The sequence below is a fragment of the Stegostoma tigrinum genome, chromosome 18 (genome assembly GCF_030684315.1).
Source record: "Stegostoma tigrinum isolate sSteTig4 chromosome 18, sSteTig4.hap1, whole genome shotgun sequence".
Classification (NCBI taxonomy): domain Eukaryota; kingdom Metazoa; phylum Chordata; class Chondrichthyes; order Orectolobiformes; family Stegostomatidae; genus Stegostoma; species Stegostoma tigrinum.
In genome coordinates, this window is record NC_081371.1 from 264,164 (window position 1) to 282,107 (window position 17,944).

At 43.3% G+C, this 17,944-nt stretch overlaps 1 protein-coding gene across 3 annotated transcripts in view; it reads right to left on the reverse strand.

The window, feature by feature from the left end:
* The window catches only part of kdm5a (lysine demethylase 5A), a 210,290-nt gene that overhangs the window by 191,451 nt on the left and 895 nt on the right, over positions 1 to 17,944 (reverse strand). For 2 of the 3 annotated variants that reach the window (XM_059652252.1, XM_048549592.2), the window contains exon 2: positions 9,669 to 9,746. In XM_059652252.1, coding sequence (XP_059508235.1) covers positions 9,669 to 9,746 — 78 coding nt within the window. Of the gene's footprint in view, positions 1 to 9,668; positions 9,747 to 17,944 lie in introns of those variants that run through there. The other variant, XM_048549593.2, reaches the window with a different exon arrangement.

Sequence of the window (17,944 nt, forward strand, 5' to 3'; positions counted from 1 at the left end):
TGTAATAGTCCTTGACCAACAATGCCACACCTCCACCCCTTTTACCATCTTCTGTTCTTACTGAAAGAAGCAAATCCTGGAACCTGCAACAACCATTCCTGACCCTGCTCTATCCATGTCTCCGAAATGGCCACAACATTGAAGTCCCAGGTACTAACCCATGCTGGGTAACCCAATCTAGAAACAATCTGGAACTAAGAGTAATGATGACCACTAATCCATTGTCAATTGTTGGAAAACCCATCTGGTTCATTAATGTCTTTAAGGAAAGAAGCTGCCATCCTTACCCAGTTTGGCCTACATATGACTCCAGGCCAGCAATGTGGTTGATTTGTAACTTCCCTCTGAGCAATTAAGAATGGGCAATAAATGCTGGCCTGGCCAGCAACACCCTCATCTATGAATAAAGGAACAGGATCTTGATCAGATGGACTAATGGGCTGAGGGGTGGGAGAGATAGAGTTTTAGTTAGACTAATGAGGTGTTACATTTGAGTGAACCAAAAAAGGTCAGAACTTTTACATTTAGCAGTTAGGAGTGCTGCCAAATAGAGACCCAAGGACAAAGGTTCATAGTTCCTTCAAAGTGGAGTTGAAGGTAGACAGGTTGAAAGGCTGCATGCAGCACACTTGCCTTCATTGGTCACAGCATGGAATTGGGACGTCATGTTGACATTGTACAGGATGTTGGTGAGGCCACTTTTAGAATATTAAATACAACTCTGGTTGCCCTTCTGTAGAAGGGTGTTGTTAAACTGCAAAGTGTACAGAAAAAATTTAGAATGATATTGCCAGGATTAGAGGATTTGAGCTCCAGGGAGAGGGCAAACAGGCTAGTGCCATTTTCCCTGGAGCAGAGGCTGACGAGCAACCTTAAAGTCATGAGGGGTATGGATTGGGTGAACAGCCAAGCCTTTTCCCCAGTACAGGGGAGCCCAAAACTAGAAGGCATAGGTTTAAGGAGAGAGGGGAAAGAGATTTAAAGAGGGCCTAAGGGGCAACATTTTCCACACAATGGGTGGTGCATGTACAGAATGAGCTGCCAGATGAACTGGTCAACAGCTGGTACAGTTACATTTGAAAAGCATCTGGATGGGTACATGAATAGGAAGGAGGGACATGGGCCAAATGGGACTAGTTTAGTTGGGAAAATCCATGCTGACCAAGTTGAGTTGGACCAAAGGGGTTCTGTGCTGTCTGATTAAGGTCCAAGAGCTAGAGATTAACTGAGAAGCACCAAGGATAAGTAAAAGTCAGAGTAAAAAAGGAGGCAAGAGGGTCAAGTGGCCAGTCGAATCTAAGTAATTAGAAAGTTAGCAAGTAAACTTGAACTAACTTTCCTCTTAAGTAATGGCAGAGGAGGTCAGCCAAAGGCTATGCAGGTCCTATCATATGTGGAAGGCATGGGTCCTAGTGGTGCCTCAGATGATCTTGAGAGCGTGAGGTACTCCAGCTCCAGGCTTAGGAGCTTCAAGTGTAGCTGAAGGCACTCTGGTACATCCACAAAGGATTAAGAGATGTGTTTGGAGATGTAGTCAAGGGTCTGGAGGAAAGAAGCAAATGGGTGACCACCAAGCATTCAATGAGACTTGCAGGTAGTGCAGGAGTCATCTGTGGTCTTAAAAAAATACACAGGAGAAGATTAGGCCTATTAGGGACCAAGGGAGGAATCAATGCATGGGACTAGAGGGCATTTGGTGCTAAACAACTATTTCACCACTATCTACACAAGAAGAAGAGAATCATGCAGAGACAAAACTTGGAAAGATGGACTACGTTTCTTGAGCAGGTTGATATAGGGAGTGAAGAATTGGAGGCATTTGCAGGTTTAAAATTGGACAGATCACCAGGACTGGATGATATATCCCAGGTTGTGGAAGGAAAGAAAGACAGGAGCATTGACCCAAAATTTTAGTTCCTCTCTGGCCACAATGAAGACCTGGAGTACAAAATCACTTCGACTGTGACAGAGGGAAACTACCAGAGAAAATTCTGAATGAGATAGAGAAAAACAATCTCTATTTGGAGAGAGAAGTTTTGAATAAGCATGTTTAATACGGCTCTCAGACAGGTTATGCCTAGCAACTCTGGCAGAATTTTGAAGAGGTGGCCAAGATTAGGGTCATCTAGTTGATGTGGTTCATATGGATTGCAAAGCTTTTGAAAAAGAGCCATATGGGCAATTAACAATTACACTTCACTCAGATCCAGGATAACATGGCATGTTGGAGGCAGTGTATTAGATGCACACAAGAATAGTGGTGAGGGGTTGGAAGTTACAAAGATTAGCTACTGGCTGTTGATAATGAGTATGATTGTTAAGTTACAGGACAATAGATGGATTGATCAGATAGGGGATGTCATATCTCATGGTACATGGGGATTTAACACTGACCAGTTGAGGTGAAGCATTTTAGGAAAAATGACAAGGGATTACTCAGTGATTGGCACGACACAAGGAAACTCAAATCTTGGTGAGTCAGTAAATCCCTGAAAGAGGCAGGAGAGGCTAATAAAAAGGTTAAAGGCAAGTATCTTGTGTGCCATCATAGTTGCAGCACAGATTATAAACATGGGGAGATTATAGCAAGTTGAGAGAAGATTTGTAACTCGGGTTGAGGTTCTGGATGTGAGTTTGCTCACTGAGCTGGAAGGTTAGTTCAGACATTTCGTCACCATTCTAGTAACAGTGAGCCTCCGATGAAGCACTGGTGTTATGTCCTACTTTCTATTTATCTGGTTAGGTTTCTTTAGGTAGTACCTGTTTCCTTAGGCATCCATGCAGGAATTACAGCTGTTTGCGGGTGGCACTGGTTTCCCATCTTCAGGCCAGTTTTAGCATATTGCACCCATAGGTCCTAGCAATATGCTAAAACTGGCCTGAAGATAGGAAACCAATGCCATCTGACAGAGTGCCACCCATGAACAGCTGTACTTCCTGCATGAATGCCTAAGGAAACAGGTACTACCTAAAGAAACCTAGCCAGATAAATAGAAAGCAGGGCATAACACCAGCATGTCCAAGGCTCACCTGATGTTACTTAGAATGGCGATGCAACATCTGCAAACTAACCTTCCAGCTCAGTGAGCAAACACATCCAGATGGGGAGATTATGTTGGAGCTGTGCAGAAACTTGTTGTGGCCACAACTGCACAGTCCTCCAGCTGTGGCCTCTTACTGTGGGAAAGATGAGATTGCACTGAAGATGGTGCAAAGGTGATTCACCAGATGTTGCCCTGGACTGAGCATTTCAGCTTTGAAGAGCTAACTATACAATAAATGGAAATGCCCTAGAGAAAACTGTTGCAGGGAGAGATCTGGGCGTTCAGGTCCATTGTACCATAAAGGTGGCAATGCAGGTGGATAGAGTTGTCAAGGAGGCATACCACCATGCTTTCATTCATCAGACAGGGTACTGAGTACAAGAGTTGTCAGGTCACACTGCAGTTGTGCAAGACTTTGGTTCAGCCACATTTGAAATACTGTGTACAGTCCTTGTTGCCACATTACCGAAAGGATGTTCTTTGGAGAAGGTGCAGAGGAGGTTCACTTGGATGTTGCCTGGTTTAGAGGGTGCTAGCCATGGAGGGGGTTGAGTAGATTACGATTATTTTCATTAGAAAGACAGATTGAAGGGGGACCTGATTGAGGGCTACAAAATCATGTATAGATAGTGTGGATAGCAAGAAGCTTTGCAACACCTCCACCCAACAGTGGTCTCATTTACTAGGGGTCACAATTGCAAGATGAGGGGAAAGTTTAAGGGAGATATGTTTGCAGAAGTTCTTTATGCAGAGGATGGTGGGAGCCTGGAATGCTTTGCTAGCAGAGGTGGTAGAGGCAAGCACAATAGTGTCATTTAAGATGTATCCAGGCAGATACATGAATGGGCAGGGAGCAGAGGGATACAGACCCTTGGAAAATAGGTGACAGGTTTAGATAGGATCTTGATTGGTACAGGCTCGGAGGGCCAAAAGGCCTGTTCCTGTGCTGTAATTTTTTTGCTCATTCTGAGGGGCTGGTTAAGCTCTGATTGTTTAGGAGCAAAGATAGAGAGAGAACTTGATTAGTGTCCAAGATGGAGGGCTGTAGACATGGTGAATAGAAAGAAGCTCTTCCCCTAGGTGAAGGGGATGTAACATGGGCCCATGGTTTAGAAGGGATGACAGAAACCTGTATTGCACTGGCCACAAGGATGTTAGAGACAAAACCTCAAATTTTGAGTCTTAATCTTAAACTTTGCAAATTCTCATTTGAGCTGAGTGCTAAAAACAAGATTAAGGCAGATAAATCAGCATAAACTTGATTTGCCAAAAAGGTTCTCTTGTGGCATATGATTCTAATCAAGTGAAAGCTCATTACTTTGGTCTGTGATGAGGCTGAATAAACTGTCTCAAAAATGTTTTCTGGAGTTGAGGACAGAGAAAGATGATCTAGTTGAAAAAAAAGAAGAGGTGCAAAATACTGAATGAGCTTGATATATTCAAGCTACAGAAGGTTGCTTCTGCTGCAATGGAATATCTTTTACATATTCAGGCTTTTAGCACTACAGACCACTTCAGTTGGAATGGAGACATTAAAAAACCACTTCAATGAAGAGTTGTGGACCTTTGGAATTCTCTAGCCCAGAGGTGTTGTTCCATTTTCATAAAGTTGAAGACAGACATTTACTCAGGGAATCTGGAGATCAGTTACGATTATGTGGAAAAAAGGAAAGGTTCAATTGCACAAATCTATTCTATTTCTCATGTTCATGTATGAAAGGCAGTCACAACATTCCCATTGACTGAAATAAAACAGGAAATACTCGACAAAAACCTTAAGGCAGCCAGCATCTGTGGAGACAGAAACAGAATTAGTGTGGAATCCAATGACTCTTTTGCATGAGGAACTCATGGAATGGGCTGTGGCTGCCTCTCCAGCTACAAGGCACCTTTGATAACTTCCTTTTGGCATCAGTGTTATCAAACTGCATTTGCTCAGTCAACCTGCTCACTGTCACCAAGCAAGAGTCCCACTAGGGCCATTCAGTTCCTGATACAGTTTTGATTCAAACATGGACAAAAAAGTTGAATTCCAAAAGTGAGGAGTGTGACATCAAGGCCACATCTAACTGAACACAATTCAGGAGTAATGCAAAATCTGCATGAAATCTTTTCCTAGTGAGACAACACTTCGCCCACCCTCAGCCCCTTTCTATTCATCCTGTAGGATCTATACCTGGGAGGGAGTGCAGTCTTGTCCATCCCTGAGCCACATCTAATTGATTTTGTATCCGTCACATTTACTGGACTAGGCATATAGTCTGACCTCCAGCCATCACATCTCAGCTGGAGCACTCAGGGTATTTTTTTTCTAATCTGTTATCCAGTCAACCTGTCTATAGCATCAAAGAGATAGACAGCACAGAAACAGACCTTTGGGTCCAATTCATACATGCCAACCAAATATCCTAAATTAATCTAGTCCCAGTATTTGCCACAAATCCCTCAAACCTTGTTCAGATATCCATCCAGATGCCTTTTAATGTACCAGTCTCCATCACTTCCTCTGACAGCTCATTCCACACATGCATCATCTTCTACATGAAAACATTGCCCCTTGGGTCCCTTTTAAAATCTTTCCCCTCACTAAGTATATCCTATAGTTGGGCTCCTCACTCCAGGCAGAGGCCTTGTCTATTTACCCTATCCATGCCCCTCTGATTTTATAAATCCCTGGAAGGTCACCATGTTTTCTACCTTCCATAACGTTCTTTACATGGATACAAAATACTCAGTCTCGCCATCTCCTGTAGTTCCACACTGATTGCCTTGCTGATCTGTAAGGGGCCCCTAACCTCCCTAATTACCTTTTAATCCTTAACATTGAGGATCCCTTTGGATTCACCTTAACCCTTCTTGCCAAAAACCATCTCATGTCCCTTTTCGCCCTTGAGTTCCCACTTCAGTCTAAAGGCAGTAGGGTGTAGGTAATCCCTCAATTTCTATTGCCTATGCCTGACCTATGCTCCTTTCTTACTCTTGACCAAAATCTCAATTGTCTCTTATCCAGCTATCCTACACCAACCTCACCCTTCACCCTAACAGGAAGGCAGTGTCTTGGGACTCGTTCTCATTTTTGAAGGCTTCTATTTTCTAGCCATCCTTTATCTGCAAAGATCCACCCCCAAATCAACTTGTCAAAATTTTGCCTAATCCTGGAAGGCCAATTTTGACAGTATGAGAGTGTTTGCTCGCTGAGTTGGAAGGTTTATTTTCAGACGTTTCGTCACCATTCTAGGTAACATCAGTGAGCCTCTGACGAAGCACTGGTGTTATGTCCCACTTTCTATTTATCTGGTTAGGTTGCCTTGGGTTGATGATGTCATTTCCTACATTGATGGCATTTCCTGTTTTTTCTTCAGGGGATGGTAGATAGGCTCCAAATCAATGTGTTTGTTGATGGAGTTCCAGTTGGAATGCCATGCTTCTAAGAATTCTCGTGCAGGCCTCGGTTTGGCTTGTCCTAGGACGGATGTGTTGTCCCAATCAAAGTGGTGTCCTTCCTCATCTGTATGTAAGGATATGAATATAGTGGGTCATGTCGTTTTTGTGGCTAGTTGATGTTAGTGTATCCTGGTGGCTAGCTTGAAATGTCTGGAAACAAACCTTCCAGCTCAGCGAGCAAACTCTCATCCCGAACCTCAGCCTGAGCTACAAGTCTTCTCAAAACTCATTGGCCTTCCAATTTAAAACGTTTAGTCTAATCTATCTTTTTCCAATCACTATTTTAAAAACTGTTAGAACTATGGTTATTGGCCCCAAAGTGCTCTGCACTGACCTCAGACACCCACCCTGCCTTATTTGTCCCAACAGTAGGTCAAGTTCTAATCTCTCTAGTAGATAGAGCCACATACATTAGAAAATTTTCTTGTGCATTTAAATTCCTCTCCAATCAAGCCCCTAACATGGTAGTCCCAGTCTGTTTGGAAAGTTAAAATCCCCTGCCATAGCCACCCCATTAATCATACAGATGAAATTTCCTTACAAGTTTGTTTCTCAATTTCCTGCTAACTATTGGGATTGTATGACAAGACACCTAAAAGGCGATCATCCCTTATTTCTCAGTTCCACCTAATTAACTTCCTTGGACATATTCCCAAGAATATCCAAGTACAGCAATAATGTTAATGTCTATCAAAGTCAACACTTCTTACCCACTACCCACCCTTTCTATCCATCCTGTAGGATCTACACTCTGGAAGGAAGTGCCAGTCCTGTCCATCTCTGAACTACATCTAATTGATTTTGTATCCCAAATCACATTTTGAACCATGCCCATGTTCATCTGCCTTACTAGTTAAGCCTCTTGCTTTGAAATAAATGCATTCAATCCATCAGTCTTACCTCATTTTCTACTTTGTTCATGCCTAACCCACCTATTGACTTACTCCTTTTCCCAACTGTACTAGTCTTAAACTGATCTTTCCTCATTATGTCCCTGGGCCCCTCTTCCTTCAACTAGTTACAATCCTCCTGATCAGCTTTGGCAAATCTCCCTGCCAATTCGTGTACAATTTGTCCTTTTACACACCACTTCTATCCCACAAGGGGAGATTCTAAAGATTTTAAAAAGTGATTTCTTCTCTGCCACACCAGCTCCTCAGCCATGCATTCATCCACTTCATTCTCCTACTCCTACCTTCACTAGCTCATTAGTACCAGGAATAATCCAGATGTTTCTGGCCTCAAGGGCCTGCTTTCTAAATTCCTGCATAATAGCCTACATTCTCTCCTCAGAAATGAAAGGAAGTCCACGTCATGTGTTCCAATGTGTACGACTACTCCTGCTGGTCCCACTCCCCTTTGAGGATATTCTGTACTCTGAAGTATCCTTGAACCTGGCTCTGGGGAGGCAACATACCATTGAGACACTTCTGGACCTGACAGCAAGTTGTGTCTCTGACTAGAGATTCGCCCATCATTTGGAACCTGGCATACCAATTGTTACACAAGAGCCACATTTCAGTTAAAGAGACTATCAGTCCTGCACTCCCCTGACAGTCCATCACCCCTACATTTTCCAAATCCGTATACTGGTTTGAGATGGGGATTGCCATGAATACTCCAGCATGATTTATCTACTTCCCTACCTTGTGGCAGTCTACCATCTACATGACTAACTTCATTTTATCTTCCTCCCTGCAACTACCATCAATCACACCCCCCTCATTCCTGTACTTCAGGGACATTAAATATACATTAGTACAGCAGGTACATCTGAAACCTAGGCCTCTTGGCTCAAAGGCAGGGATACTAGCTTTGCACTACAACCACTTATGCTCTGGGCCAACCATCTTCAGCTGCTCCAATGGCCTTGCCTCCACTGCAAGAGAGGTGCAAGTGGGGACATTTGCTAATGCTTGCACAACATATAGCACCATTCACATTTCAGATGCTGAGGACAATCAGGTCCAATGCAGCAAGGTGCATCAGGAAAATGTGTAACTTGTGAAAGTTGCTTTTCTTACCTGGAGAAGTTCTAGCAGTTGTCTCCAAATTGCTGGTAGCTTGATACAGTGGTAGGTCAGTACTTCACTGACCTTGTCAAGATATCCAACTCATTCTACATCACTCCAAGTCACTGCTTCCTAATTCACTACACCACAACTCCCAAATCAAAATCACCTCTAACCAATGCACTCCAGCACATCAGTTCCCATTAATCCCAGCTTTGGCTGGGAAGTGGTGAGTAGTGTCCACAGTGCACAAGTGCCAGACATTGTGCGTTATCAAAGTGAAACAAATATCCAACAGGACAATCAGTGGTACTAACATTTCAAATCCCCCTAACCACCATCTGAGAGTTATTAACCAGAAATGGAGCTACCAATATAGATCGTAACATGAATAAATTCTTGGAATCAAATAGCTGTAGTAATACTGCAACAAGTAACTTACCTCCCTAACCCAAAGCTTGCCAACAATTGAGGTCAGGAGTGTGGATGACTGCAGTTGCCAACACTTGAGACCTGACACCAAAATCAAAACAACCCACTTGACTGGCATATACCAAGAAATATTCACTTCATCCATCATAGATGCTCAGTGGCAGTATTCCATCTACAGGATGCACTGCAGAAATTAGTTAAGGCTGCCTAAAATTTGCCCCTTCCTCCTCCACATCCCTTAAGCATCTCCATTACTTTCAGCCCCCTCCCATCCTCATCTGTTAGCCTGTCATGAAACACATTCCCACCACATGTTTAGAAATAGAAGGTAAATTCGTCAGGGCTGAATTTCTGGAAAGTTTTCAGAAGGTGGTTAAAGTCTGAAACATTAGCCTTCCTGCTCCTGATGCTGCTTGGCTTGTGTTCATCCAGCTCTTACACCTTGTTATCTCACCACATCTGCTGCCTTGTATCCCCACCCAGCTATGCAACCCTAGCATGTTCACTGGAATCTCCTTCTGTACTCCCTGTCCCCAGATGTACTCTCATCCCAATTACCTGCCTAGTCCCTTCTGCCTCCTTTCCTTTTGCTCAACGCTCCAGTGAAAAGCAGACTACAGCACAAACTCCTCTCCACAGATGTTGCTTCACCTGCATAAGTATTCACAACATCTACAAAACTTTGCTTTTGTAATACTAAAACTGCTGAGTTAGACTTGAACAGTTCAATTCTCACCTCAAGCTCATTGAGTCGCTGTATTCTTGGTGTAAAGTGAAAGTTCTTCACCTCACAGGCAAATGGTGGCTGCCAGTCCTGAAAAAGATAAAGAAATTGAAAGCTTTCATCTTAAGGAATGTCTTCAATAAGTGAATTAAGAGCAGGACCAGAATATTAAGGCTTTTTCAAGTGCTCTTCCTTTCAGGAAAGAAATAGCTGATCAGACCATTTCAAATCCCCATTTCATCTATGCCAGATAGTCTTTCATCACCCTTTGCTTCAAAGATTACCTACTGGATGCTGCTTCAGCTACCTTTGAGAGAGAATCCCAATGACAACCCTCTGAAAGAAGAGATTTTTTTGTCTATTTTTAAAATGAGTGATCCTTCATTTCAAATGAGTGACCCTAATTCTAGATTGAGACATTTTTGCCACAGGATGCCTTGCTTTGATCAAGTCCTCATTCCTTCAAACCCCAGTAACACTGGGGTTAGCATTTTCAGCCTTCTCAAGACAACCTCACCTTATTCTCAGAACAATCCCAGTCTATCCAACTTTTTCATAAATTCTCCAACCAGGTAACATCCTGGGCCAGCTCCTCTGCATCCCGTCTTGCACTACCACGTGCCTCAATATTGATTGCAGAACGGCACATGAAATTCTAGCTGCAGCCAAGCAACCTTTGATGCTAGGCTAACTGGCTTGTAGCTTCCTGATTTGGTTTTGCTTTCTTCTTGACTAATGGTACCTGCACAGGCTGTCTTCCTGTCCTCCAGCACCACTCCTGCAGCCAGAGAGGAGCTACATTGTGAATGCATTTCAACACTTTCCTCACTCAATTTGGCCCTGGTGATTTACCTACATTTAAGCCTGCTAGACCACTCAACCACCTATCAATGCTAATTTCTTAAATTGCATTATAGATCTTCTCCCTGACTTCCTAAACCCATAATGATTCCTCTCAGTGAGGAATGACAATATATTCAGTTAGAACATGAACCACAGCCTTTGTCTATGCATTAATTACTGTGCTTAGTAATGGGCCCCACTCTTTGCATTATCTTTTCATCCTTGCATACAGTAATTTCTCCATGTCCACAAGTGCTTCATTGTTAAGAACTCAAAATTAATAGGTGGCACTCATTTAAAAAGAGTTCAAACCAGATGTGATTTTTGCCTGCAAATGTTGACATTTGCTTTAAGACAGACAAGTTTGCAATTCACAATTTTGTGGATACAAGGGATTTATTGTACTCCTAAGTACATTTGACTTTTCCTTTCTATGTACCAGTATCCCCTCACGCTCCTTTTCTGCTCTCCTGACTTCCTTTTGAAGTTTGCAGTTGCACATTTCATATTCCAAGGGCTTCTGTCTTCAGCCCTCAGTATCTGCCATTAGGCTCCCTCTTATCCAATCTTCTGTCCCTCAAACTTAAAAGCTGGAAATAAACTGTCATGCTGCCAGATCTGTTGAGTTTCAGTTCTAGCCCGAGTCACCCTTCTTCAGAACTCATGTCCCTCATCCAGGCTCCAGATTTGTTGGTAACACCCTTCACCCCTCTTGAAAGATGCTAACTCTGTACTTCCATTTCCATCTTGAATGCACATGGCAGTTGAGAAAAATCTACTTGGAAATATGTGCTCCAGTCTACTTTTTAATGAGATCAGATTTGATTTAGCTAATCAGCCATCCCACAGTTTTGATCTAGGATTTCAGGCCCATCTTTGTCCTTGGACCCAAATCCAACAGTTTACACTGTAAAACACTCCCACAATGACACTTCAATCCACTGTCTAGGTTCATCACATCAAATAAAGTCACAGGGCCTATAAAAACTGTCCTCATTTAAAAATTCCATTTAGTCTATACCTTTCAGATGAAAACTCTAGTTGGCATTTTTTCCACCCTTCAACTAAGGGAGAAGCACTTTGATTTGCCCATACCCTCAATTCTATACACCCCAGATCTGAGGTGGTGTGGTGGGCAGGCAGAGAGCCCAGGAAAAGCAACCTGAGCTTAACAGCCTTTTTTCCATTAACTGCTCCATCCCAAGCAACATCCTGATGTTGCATCTCAGCACCTCCTGCAATGCAAATCATATCTTTCTGATAGTGTGGCAACCAAACTGCACATAGTACCCAGATTAAGAATTAACCTAAGTTCTGTACAGCTCCAGCACAAGCTCCCTCCTCATGAGAGTCTACAGCATAGAAACAAGTGGTTTCAGCTCACACTAAACTATACTAATCCATTTGCCTGCACCTGGCCCACAGCCCACTACCCCTGGCAATTTAAATGCTCATCCAAATGCTTAAGTGTCAAGTATTCCTTTGCTTGTCCCTTGTCACCCTTGAGAATTTGGTGAGCTGTCTTCTTGGGCTACTTCAACCTGTCTACTATAAATAGATCCAGTGTCCATGCAGAAGGAATTGCACAATTTTGACCAAGTGACAGTGAAGGCCATGGCAATATTTGCAAGTCAGGATGATGATTAGTTTGGGGGGGGGGGGGGTGCTGCTGCAGAAAGAGAAGGAAAGAACCTGGTGGTGGTGTGCCCATGTATCTGCTGCCATTATTCTAATTGGAAAGTGGAATATTTGGAAGACTGAGGATCTTTATTGAATTTTGGTAGTGTGCCTTGTGGATTGACACTCAGGAGCAGCAGTGTGTTCTGTGGTTTTGGTTGTGGTTTGTGAGGGTTTGGTTGAAAGAGAGAAAGAGCGGCTGCTTGATGAATGAAACCACTTCAAATTGACTGCCCTGCCCTGGATGGTGTCAACACAGGATGGGTGCAGCTCCAAAAACATCTACAGACATGGAGAGTATTCTATCACACTCCTGGCTTGTGATGTAACACCATTCAATGTCAAGGGGCAGTGCTCAAATTGCCTGGCATTTTGTGGCTTGAATGTTACTTGCCATGTTGTCTAGATGTTGTCCAAATCTATTTGAATATCAACTACTTCAGCATCTCACGAGTCCTGAGGCTTGTACACCAACCACTGTGCATCACCACTTCTGATCTTAGAGGGAAGGTAGAGAGAAAGTTTAAGAAAGGAGATCAAGGGGCATGGGGTGTTTTGTTTCAAAGCAAAATCAGGTCTTTGGTGCCTGAAACACTCAGGGAAAGTAGCAAAAATGGATACAAAGTTTAAAGAATCAGACAAGTACATAAGCAGTCAAGGGAGAGAGGAATATGACCCAGATGCAGACAGATGGTATTAGCACAAGTTTAGAACAGTATCATGGTTGTCTTAGACATGGCATGCCCTAAATATTCAACAGAACTCTGGACCCCATCAAGTCTTGTTTGCACCTCAAAAACCTCTTGCCAGATTATTTCACCACCACCAAGTTTTAAAAGACTATTCATGTCAAATGCTGCTTGCAAGAGACATTGCTGACAAAGTTAAATATACTTTGGCTGGTGAACTCCAAGTGACAGATTATCAAGAGTGACTCAGGTGCACCACAACTAAACCAAGTCCACCAAGCTCCACTGCTGTTCAAATCAGGGAGCCTACAACCATTTGGACTCAACAGTTCAAGGGCCTGAGCACCTTCTTCCACCATTCCCATACGCTTATCATATGGCAGGGGCCTGTCTTTGGGCTCAACTTCTTCCTAACCCTCATGTCATTCTGCCCGAGTCTTCAGCATAAACACCAAATCTTTAGGCTGTGCCTCAGTCCTAGAGAAGGGTCACTGCACCCAAAACATTATCTCTCCACAGATGCTGGCAGACCTGCTGGGTTTCTCCACACATTTGTTTTTGCTTGAGATATGGTAATTAATACTTCTCCTAGAAGGAATCAATCCTTTTGAGGTCTTAAAGTCCAGCAGTCTTCATTTAAGAGTCAGATGTACGGCACAAAGATTTCAGTCCAGCTCATCCATGCTGAGCAGATATTCTACATTACTGTAGCCCCACTCACCAAGATTCAGACCCATTCCCATACCTTTTGCAAATGTAATCTGGCAGCTTATTACATAACATAGCACCCTCAATGTTAAAAGTTGGACCTCAGGTCCCTTTAAAGTCATGTCTCACTTTAAACCTATGCCCTCTAGTTTTGGACTCCCATAGCTTGGCAAACATGCTTGTTTATTCAGCCTAGCCATGTCCCTCATGATCCTATAAGCTTCTATAAAGGTCACCCATCAGTGTTCAGCACTGGATGAAAAATAGCCCCAACCTATTCAGCTGGTCCCTACAACTCAAACCCTCCAATCATGGCAAAAATCTTTGCTATCCTATAAGAAGGCTGTAGAGACTTCTTTAAAAACAGAAAAAGTTGGTAATCAAAACTGAATACAACATTCCAAAGGCAACCTAGCCAAATGTCTTGAACAGTTGCAGCATGACCTCCCAACTCCTACGGTCAATGCTCAGATGTCTACCTGTGACCCTGGTCTGAGGAACTATGAACTAGAACCCAAGGTCTTGTTCGCTAACACAACCTACCATTAAGTCATGCCCTGGGATTTACCCCTACCAAATTGCAGCACCTCATTTAAATTAAAATTTCACCTGCCACTCTTCATCCCATTTAGCATCTGATCAAGGTCTCATTGTGCTCAGATAACTTGGTGTTCACAGCACCATTGTCACCTGCAAGCTTACTAACCTTGACTCCCATATTCACATTCAAATTGTTTTTAGAAAATGACAGATGTTCTAGCTTGCATATTTTTCCAAGTCAACTGCTTTCAATGAAACACTTCTCTACATTTGTACCTGCCATGACTGACTTTTCTAGAAATGGCTCTGCATAATTGGTCAGCGGCCTGCACTAAGCATTTTAAAATGCCTCTTCAAACTATATTGTTTGAAACCAGTAGAACCATCAAGGAGCAACCTCTTTCTGCATCCTCCTATCCCAACTCCATTTTCAGGTCCTCATACAAGCTTAACAGCTTCTCCTAATCTAGGGAGAAGCTGATCAGTTTGTTGTGAGGTTCTCAAATCCATAAAGTCATCATTCATTCTGGCTGAAGGGAAGACAGTGACAGCCCTTGACATCAAAACCACATTTGACACAATGCAGTATCACTGAGTCCTAGCAAAGCTGGAGTCCAATGGGAATCAGGACAAAACTATACTGATTTCCCCATCTCTAACTCCCCTATCAACATCATGGGGGGGTTCTCATTTGACCATAAAAAGTGAATTAGCCATACAAATATTGGCTATAACAGGCCAGAGACTGACTCCAAAGCCTGTCCACCATCTACAAAAGAACAAGTCAGGACTGCGATGAATTCACCAAAGATCTTAGACAGCCCCTTAAACCCATGACTGCTTCCCTCCAGGAGGGACAAGGGCAGCAGACATTTGGGAAACACCATCTGCAAGATTCCCTCCCAAGCCACTCACTTTCCCAATTTGGAAATATTGCCATTCCTTTACTGATATTGGGTCAAAATCCTGACTCTGCTACTTAATGGCATCATGGTCAATTTACAGCACAAGGACTGCAGTGAGTCAGGGTGGTAACTTCTAAAGGGGAACTAGGGATGAGCAATAAATGCTAGCCCAGTCAAATGTCACCTATATCTCAAATGGAAGAGATGTTCGCCATTTGGCATAATCAAAAAGTTACAAAATCCAAGGACACTAAAGAAAAAGGCACTGTTCCTTGATTTGAAGGCTCAATAACACTAGAAAGGTTGGGGGGGGGGGAAGAAGGAAGAAAGATTTCACAAAGTAACTGGTTTAGAAGGATAAAGGGATCTACAGCTCTGCACCTGAAATCTGGTTAGGACAGAGGCCCTCAATGCCAAATCAACACCTGAAGCACTGCAACCCCAGCCAAAGGGTCAAGCACTAGAAAACAGAACTAGACTGAATGACTTCCTTTCCAGATTATATTCACCCACGTGATGAGTTCAGTCCCCAGACCAGTGGGATGCATTGCTTCACTCAAGGCATGAGCAGGTGAAAAATCAGCTGGGTCTGTTTTACATGGCTTCTTGCTTCAAGTTTCTGATCTACAAAGATAAATCCCAACATCCCACCCCATTTTATAGAGTGGATGAAAAATTAAGACAATAAAAACATTCCCTCAGCTTTACAGGAGGCAAAGTGCAAAAAGTAAAGACATTTAGTTACAAATCACAGGACAACTTGCCAAGGCTTCCTTCAATCCTGCAACTCCAACAGCAGGAAAGAACAGTGCACAAGTCCAATGCTACCAGTCAGTCTCTAAGACACATACTTGTGTCCTGTAAATACAACCAATCTATTTCTGGAACTCCCTGTCTTACAGCACAATACCCTCACCATATCTACTGCAACATTTCAACAAGCCAGCTGATCACCAAAGAAAGTTACAGATGTCAAACACTGAGTTAATAATGCAGACTTCAAGTGATAAAGTAAATAAATAAAGCAGGTCCCTATCATCAACAAATCAAGCCTTCTGCAGGGAAGGGGGGGGGGAAGGTTTAAATTCAATAAAATATCTGGAATTAAGAATCTAAATGATGATCATGAACCCATTGCCAATTGTCAGAAAAAACTAACAGGTTCACTTATGCCATCCTTTCCAGGTCTGGCCAACATGTGACTCCAGACCCACAGCAATGTGGTTGACTCAACTGCCCTTGGGCAATAAGTGCTGCCTGATTAGTGACACCCTCATCCAGTGACTAAATAAAATGAATCAAGGGTTTTTCCAGGAACATCACGAAGGACTTCAGTTTATGTAGAGAAATAAGAAGCTTTGTAGCCTTTGAAGCAGAGTTTAGGGGACAATTTAACTAGGGTGATAAAACTGAGGTTGCATAACAAAGGCTAAACTATTTCCATTTCAATGGCAGCAGTATCAGCAACCAAGATGCCAGGCTTAAAGAATCCCACGTAAGAACCAGTGGAAAGATTTTTTCTTACACCAAATGATGGTAAACTGGAAAGGACTGGTTCTTATTCAGGGGTAGCAGAAAGAAATAACTTTCTAAGACAACTGGATAAACATTAGAAACAGAACAATCAGGGTTAATGATAAAAAAGTGGAATTATTGGGGAGGTGGTAGCCTACTAGTAATATCATTGGGCTGTTAATCCAGAGACCCAGGTAATGTTCCACAGGATTGTTTCAGAGACAGTAGGAACAGCAGAATCCAAGATAACGTAGTTAACTCAGCCACATTAGGGGCATTTAAACAGTCCTTGGATCAGCATATGGATGACAATGGGCTAGTGTAGGGGATGGGCTTGGATTAGTTCACAGGTCAGCACAACACTTAGGGCTGAACGGCCTGTTCTGTGCTGTATTGTTCTATAGAAAGGTGTAGTGCTAGACGAGCACAGCAGGCCACGCAGCATCATAAATTCAGGAAAGCTGATGTTTCAGGCCTAGACACTACTTCAGAAGTGGGGAGGGGGGTTCTGAAATAACTAGGGAGGGGAGGAGGTGGATAGAAGAGAAGATAGGTGGAGAGGAGTCAGACAGGTCAGAGTGGTGGGAATGGAGCCAGTAAAAAAGTGAGTGTAGGTGCAGAGTTAGAGGGGAACTGGGTCAATCCCAGGAGGACAGACAGGTCAAGGGAGCAGGATGAGGTTAGCAGGTAGGAGACGGGGTGGGGGTGGACTCCCACAGCTACCTAGGATACACCTCCTCCCACCCACCTTCCTGCAAAAATGCCATCCCCTATTCCTTCTCTGCAGCAGCTGCTCCCAGGATGAGGCATTCTACTCCCAATCATCTCAGACATCCTCATTTCTCAAGGACCACTTGGGAACCCTGCAATCCAATGGTATCAACGTGGGCTTCACAAGCTTCAAAATCTCCCCTCCACCTACATTATCCCTGCCTCCCTAACTGTCCTTCCTCCCACCTCATATCCTCAGCCAACCCCCTCTGACCTGTGTCCTCCCTGGACTGAGGTGTGTCCTCCCTGGACTGAGGTATCTCCACCCAACCTACACTCACCTTTACTGGCTCCATCCCCACCATTTTGACTAGTGATTTTAGACTAGTCATCTTTCCACCTCTCTTCCTATTTATTTCAGGACCTCCTTCCCCTCTCTCCACCCACCACCCCCCCCCCCCCAACCATTTCCTCAAGGTTCTGGGGGACTGATTAAATCTCACCACAGAAGAAAGTGGAATTTGAAATTTAAAAAATCCAGAATTGCAAATCTAATTGTGACCACAAATCCATTGCAGATTGCCTGATAAACTCATCTCGTTCACTGACATCTTTTAGAGAAGGAAACTATCATCCAGACCCACAATAACGTGGCTGACTCTGATCACTGCTCAATAAAAGTGCTGATGAGAAACCTAAG